We start from the raw sequence: 6909 nt of genomic DNA, 5'->3' as shown, positions 1-6909 counted from the left end.
CTATCCAAAGAGCCATTTTTTATTTTCAGTGACAGTATCAGCTCAAACTCCAAGTTAAGAGCTGTCCCTTTGAAAGATTATCCACTGTGCAAAAAATACAATAAAAATAACCGTCATTTATTTCCGTGTTATTTTTTTGTCAAAGCCTGAGGCCATGTCCCCACTACTACGTTTCCATTTGAAAACGCATGTTTAGCTATGTTTACACTGAGCGTCCACACTACGCCGGAGTTTTCAAAGCACCGAAAACGGACAAGTTTGAAAATGCTCCCGAGGACGGATACGTTTGAAAACTCCGGGTTGCTTTGTCGTGTGGACGCTCGTAAAGGCATATATTTGGAAACGATCACGAGTTCGCTACTTGATTGGTTCTTAGCAGTCATGACGTGTCCTTCCCTGATTCGTCACACTAATATCACGTGACCTTTTCCCGTAAGATCACAAACAACAACATTGATCACCGATCGACTACCAGGTTAATTCAACATGGAGAACTGATTACAGGTGTTGCTGACCATGTTGTCTTTACTAGCAGCTGTTGTCCAGTTAAAGTCTACATTATTATGGAGGAAGCAGCTGTTATTGGAGCGATTAGTGAGCGGTGTGACCAGCGGCGTTATCAGACCTACGGAGCGGCCGTCTGAAGTCACTGTTAGCGGCTTTGAGGAGGACGGACACAAAACGGAGGACTTTCCTTTTCTTATTATTGTTTATTCTTATTATTTCTTAACTATTGTGAAGTCCACACATAAACTATAAAGGAACAAAACATGGATTGCTCTCCAGTAGACAGACTTCAGACACCAGCAGAGCTACGAGTGAGAACAGAAACAATGAAACTGAGGAAACAAGTGAGAGACGTGTGTTGACCACATTTATGGATCATAATCTAGTAAACCTTTATGTGAAAGTGTTCATTTTAAAGTGAATTTGATGTGAGAGAGAGAGAGATGGAGCAAGACCTGCAGCGCTGTAACTCCTGAGGTTGCTGACTCCTGGCCTATACCATTGGTTTCCCAAATGTTTCAGTTCTTCGCTCCTTAACTGAATCAATGTTTACCTGTGACGCCGAATCGCAAGTTGGATATGGACCTTTAACTTGTACAGTCCAACCAAAGTATATTTATTCCACTGTGATTGTTTCAATTACAGGCTTTTATGTCACAGTATTTCAAAAGACAAATGTAAAATTTTATTTAGTGTATTATATATTTATATATATATATATATATATATATATATATATATATATATATAAAATGATCCCTCTGATTTATTTTATGATTCTAGGGGTGTCCCAACTCCCACGACTGAAAACAATGTTTGTTTTTTGAGAGACTGCTTTCATTGGTTTTCCATTAAATGAAGCGCTTCTATCTGAGCTGCTTTTATCTTTAAATGCATCTTAATCAAGGTTTTTTTTATGTTGGATGATAAAAAGTAGTTTAATCCTCTTTATGTGAATAATGTTTACTATGAGTATGATATAAGTGTTCTAGGAAATTCCCAGCCTTGAATTTTAAAAGATCAAATAGTTGATGAAGGCATCAGGTTTTGAATAAAACCCGTGATTTGACATTAATAATCCAGGGTTAGCGTTTAATTCCTCAAATGTAGACTACAGCCAGCGGACTCTTCACGAGTGCATGACATGTTTCCTATTGGCTGGTGAGTTGTTGAGAAACTTTCTTCTTGTATGTCATTGGCTGTGCGGCGTGGAGGGCGGGACAACCTTCCGGAAGTGATGCTTTGTTTCTGTTTCTGTTTGAAAGAGTTAAGGGAGAGGGCTAACATTCCCTGTGAAGTATTAATAATAAGGACCGTCTATCGATACATTGCTACACAAAAGACTCAACTGACGGCGTAACGTGACTGTACGGCTGGAGGTCCTTCGGAGGTCGGTTCGTATTTGATCTCACAGTTCACGTCGCGAGACGTTAAAGACTCTTGCTAAGTTAGCTAACGTTGCTTTAGCTAAACGGTCTGCTGACGTCAGCCACCAGCAGGACTCAGATACGTGTCTCGAGGTAGGACCATACACGACCATTGTTTCCATCCCTTTTAAAATGATCGTTCCAAAGTATTTCATACAGCAGAATACAGCCGTGATGAAAAAGTGCAGAACTAATACTACTAATACTTCAAACTAATAGAGCCCTGATCTCTGCAACATGAACATGACAATATGTATTTATTCTAAGGCTATTATTAGTACTAAAAGTGATCATAGGCAGAACATTTCACACAGACACCACTGTAATAGTGAGCTACTCTCACTGTTGGCACAGTTCAGGCCATCACACACAACGCTGTACAAAAACACTAAGAAAGAGTATATTGCCTTTATTTAAATGTCAATATATAAAGAAGTATGCACAGATAAGCCAGGTTCATAACTACTTTTATACTACTTTTAGAGCTTTATCAAGAATACTGTGTTAATTCATTGAACCCAAGAGAGGTGAAGTATCTCCTCTGTAATGCAGGGCTGGTGACGGAGGAGAGCATTTAAAGTGTGTTTCTACTCTGCAGCATTCCAGAGATGTTCTAATAGTAGTCAGACTACTTTGATGTAATATACACACTGCTCTCATAAGGTTACAGCTGACAGTGCCGACCTGACCGACAGCGCCAGGGCGGCATGGTCCAAAAACACTCCACCCTCTGGTTCCCCCTCTGGTTCCCCCTCAGGTTAGCACCGTTAGCTACGAGGCGCCCGCCTGACGCCGACATGTTGAGAACTGACGAGAGGCAATCGAAATGCTCCCAATCTCTGATCGTGCACCTTTAGCATTTCTTGTAACCGAATAATCACAAACTGTGTCCAAACAAGTGTTTGCACTGAAGTAATTAGGCGTGGCAGTTACGTGATATGAATGAATGCTATGTGTACATGTGTGTACATGTGTGTACATGTGTGTGTGTATATGTGTAACTTTACCTTTTTGTTTCACATTACACTGAGTGGAGTGAAAGAACGTTGTCTGAGTGGTTTGGGATCACAGCCACCTCAGAATAATAATGTTAATCTGATTTGTATTTCCTCCTAGTATATCAAAACATTTTCCTAAAAGTTGTCATGGCACCGCCAAAAAAGAGGGCGTTACCCAAAGCGCTACCAGAGGGGTTCATACTGACGGACAGTGAGAAGAAGAAGTGGAGGCTGGGCAGGATGATTGGTCACGGTGGCTGTGGGCTGATCTATCTGGGTAATGAACCCACATGATGGCACCCAGACACACACACTCTATACACAGTCACAGAACAACTCACTCTCTTTCTGTCAGACACACACACACACACACTCTATACACAGTCACAGAACGACTCACTCTCTTTCTGTCAGACACACACACACACACACACTCTATACACAGTCACAGAACAACTCACTCTCTTTCTGTCACACACACACGCACACACACACACACTAACAGTTTGTGGGAGACACTTCTCTGATTGATGGGTTCTCCTCTTGGTTGTGAAAGCTGCTCACAGATCAGATTGCAAGACTTTCAACTCTCCAACTTGTCATTTGTTTCATAACAGCTCCTTACCCCTCTGATCTCAGACCTTTAATGTATCCATTAGTGCTCGATACAGTGGTTTGTTCATTTCTTCCTGGTTTTGGTTACAGTTACAAAAGCCAATCCACAGAGCCTGATGTAGTCCAGGAGTTCCAACTTAACTTTCTTCTCTGTCTCCTGTTGTCCCAAAGCCTCCCGTGACGTGGACCGACCTGTTGCTGCAGACACTGACTTTGTCATAAAAGTGGTGAGTACATGTGGGCTGCACACAGACAATCCATCTTCAGAGTTGATGCTTTTTTGAAGTATATACTGCAAGATGCTCTTACTGCTGTACGCATGCAAGTGTTCATGGCACAGTGACGTTTCCTCTGTTTTGCTTTTGTTTGAACTTCATCAAACATCACGTGATCGAGTTAAACGTCACTGTGAGAAAATTGCAACAGATGACCCAAATGAAGTTTGGACGACGCAGCAAAATGGAATGTGTGTTAGTGCAATGGTCCCTCCTCTCTTTGGCACATGTGCTTCTGTTGAGGGGAAGTAGAGCATCCTAAGCTAGGGAGAGGGTTAACCCTAACCCTAGCTTAGGATGCATGGATGCTGTAATGTCCACTTCCAGTTAACTGGCGTGGGAGAGCCTTCAACGGTTGATTGAGTGAGTAGAGTGAGGCTGGAGTGGCAGGTTTATTTCAGGCCAATATTCAGAACCAGACTTATTAGGTTGTTGTCCTTTGACATTACTCTTTTTGTACAAATGATATATTATAAAGTTCAGTTGACGCTAATATGAGGCTTCAACAGTTGCAGCAGTTCTCCCTCTTTGTGTTACTACAGCTCTGCATCTCAGCAAGTAAACTAAGCCAACGAAAAGTTCACTTTTATGTGATAGACTGCAAATAGCTGACAATCAACAATATCGTCCCCATTCACTTAAACTGCACATGGATTCACTTGTGAGTCTGCAGGCCTCGGGCCTCTGTTCTTACCTAGAGACACAGAGGTGAGATCTGATTGGATAAAAGCTCTACTTAAAACAAGCTGCACTGGAAGCAGAGCAACTGAGGAAGACAGGAGCTGTGCAATGAGAAAGTAAGATAATGGGAAAAATATTTTTAAAAATTACAATACATGTAGTGTATTTAAGAACAATTATTCAATTATAAAATAGCTATAACTTTGTGATTCTGTTTAGGCCAGCAGAGAAGGCCCTGCAGGCCCTGACGGCCCACCAGTGGGTTCACATGGTGTTGAGGTGAAAGTTGAGCGTGGTTCAGCCTTTTAGCTGCTCAGTTTAACTGAAGCCTACGACTGCTGAGGACAGTCTTTAACAACCCACACCTGTCTCTAACTCGTTTAAGTTTGATTGGAGTTAACGTTGAGCTACTGAGAGTTATCTGAAACAAACATTGCATGTAGAGTTGTGTATGGCCCTGACTCACTCAAGGACTACAGGTAATGAGGCTAACATGTGTCTGTGTAGAATGTACTCACATGTACATCCAGAGAGATTCTCCTTTCTCCTCATTGAATTCAAAGTGAAATGTTCTTTGTCAAGATGCCATGTATCATCATCATCCAGAGTCCGTTCTGATTCAAGGGAATAGTCAACATGAACAATGAAGAAAGCTTATAAAAGGAATAGAATGCAGTGTGTCCTCGAGGACCAGTGTAAAATACATGAGCTGTATAGAGATATAGACGTATATAAATACAGTACCAGTCAGGTAAGTTTGGACACACCTTCTCATTCAATGATTTTTCTTTATTTTTATTTTTTTCTACATTGTAGATTAATATTGAAGACATCCAAACTATGAAGGAACACATATGGAAGGATGTGGTAAACAAACCAGAACATGTTTTATATTTTAGATTCTTCACAGTAGCCACCTTTAGCTCTGATGACAGCTTTGCACACTCTTGGCATTCTTTCAGTCCGCTTCATGACGTCGTCACCTGGAACGCTTTCCAACAGTCTTGAAAGAGTTCCCAGAGGTGCTGAGCACTTGTTGGCTGCTTTGCCTTCACGCTGCGGTCCAACTTGTTCCAGAGCATCTCATTGGGTTTAGGTCGGGTGATTGTGGAGGCCAGGTCCTGTGACGCAGCACTCCATCACTCTCCTTCTTAGTCAAACAGCCCTCACACAGCCTGGAGGTGTGTTTGGGCTCATTGTCCTGTTGAAATACAAATGCTGGTCCCGCTAAGCCCAAACCAGATGGGATGGCACGTCGCTGCAGAATGCTGTGGTAGCCATGCTGGTTAAGAAGCCTTGAATTTAGAATAAATCACCAACAGTGTCACCAGCAAAGCCCCCCCACACCATCACACCTCCTCCTCCATGCTGCACGGTGGGAACCACACATGTAGAGACCATCCGCTCACCTTCTCTGCGTCTTATGAAGACATGGCGGGTGGAACCAAAAATCTCAAATTTGGTTATCAGACCAAAGTACAGATTTCTCTGGTTTAATGTCCTTGTGTTTCTTGGCCCAAGCAAGTCTCTTCTTCTTCTTGTCCTTCCTCAGTCGTGGCTTCTTTGCAGCAATTGGACCATGAAGGCCTGATTCACGCAATCTCATCTGAACAGTTGATGTTGAGTTGTGTCTGCTACTTGAACCCTGTGAAGCATTTATGTGGGCTCTAATCAGGCTGGTAACTAATGAAGTGATCCTCGGCAGCAGAGGGAACTCTTGGTCTTCCTGTCCTGGGGCGGTCCTCATGAGAGCCAGTTCCATCACAGTGTTTGATGGTTTCTCTGTCGGCACCAAAAGGACTCCTGGAGCTGAAGTACATGAAGTACATTTGTGCTCAGCAATGTCCAACCTACATATGCGGCCTCTCAAGATTTTGGGAAATTCAAATTTAGCGAACATAATAAATTGACTTCTGTGACGACACTGTTGTATTATCAAACATTGTTAACACGGTAATAGTATAACTATTATGTATCTTATATGGAACCCTATTCCACTAGTGTCTGTGAGAGGATCTGACAGACTGACTAAACAATCTGTGCATGTGTACGATCCTCCATCTTTGTATCAAGATAGATCTTCCAATGGTGTCTCCTCTCCTCCCTTCTCTTCCTTCTCTCCTCTCCTCTCCTCTCTTCTCTTCTCTCCTCTCCTCCCTTCTCTTCTCTCCTCCCTTCTCTCCTCTCCTCTCCTCCCTTCTCTTCCTTCTCTCCTCTCCTCTCCTCTCCTCTCTTCTCTCCTCCCTTCTCTCCTCTCCTCTCCTCCCTTCTCTCCTCTCCTCTCTTCTCTTCTCTCCTCCCTTCTCTTCCTTCTCTCCTCCCTTCTCTCCTCTCCTCCCTTCTCCTTTCCTCTCCTTCTCTTCTCTCCTCTCCTCCCTTCTCCTTTCCTCTCCTTCTCTCCTCTCC

General features: G+C 42.8%; 1 protein-coding gene across 3 annotated transcripts in view; it reads left to right on the top strand.

Annotated features, from left to right (window-relative positions):
* The first annotated feature begins 1749 nt into the window (after positions 1-1749).
* vrk2 (VRK serine/threonine kinase 2) overlaps positions 1750-6909 on the top strand; it is a 44783-nt gene continuing 39623 nt past the window's right edge. The window contains exons 1-4 of one of the 3 annotated variants that reach the window (XM_031879624.1): positions 1930-2027; positions 2598-2691; positions 3051-3209; positions 3719-3774. In XM_031879624.1, the coding sequence (XP_031735484.1) occupies positions 3080-3209; positions 3719-3774 (186 nt within the window). In that variant the 5' untranslated portion in view covers positions 1930-2027; positions 2598-2691; positions 3051-3079. Of the gene's footprint in view, positions 2028-2597; positions 2692-3050; positions 3210-3718; positions 3775-6909 lie in introns of all 3 variants that reach the window. The other 2 variants (XM_031879623.1, XM_031879622.1) reach the window with 2 other exon arrangements.

Source organism: Anarrhichthys ocellatus, unplaced genomic scaffold (assembly GCF_004355925.1).
Source record: "Anarrhichthys ocellatus isolate YVR2014 unplaced genomic scaffold, GSC_Weel_1.0 scaffold327, whole genome shotgun sequence".
In the NCBI taxonomy this organism is placed as follows: Eukaryota; Metazoa; Chordata; class Actinopteri; order Perciformes; family Anarhichadidae; genus Anarrhichthys; species Anarrhichthys ocellatus.
The sequence above is the reverse complement of the archived record's forward strand: the minus strand, read 5'-3'. Positions and strand labels throughout refer to the sequence as shown.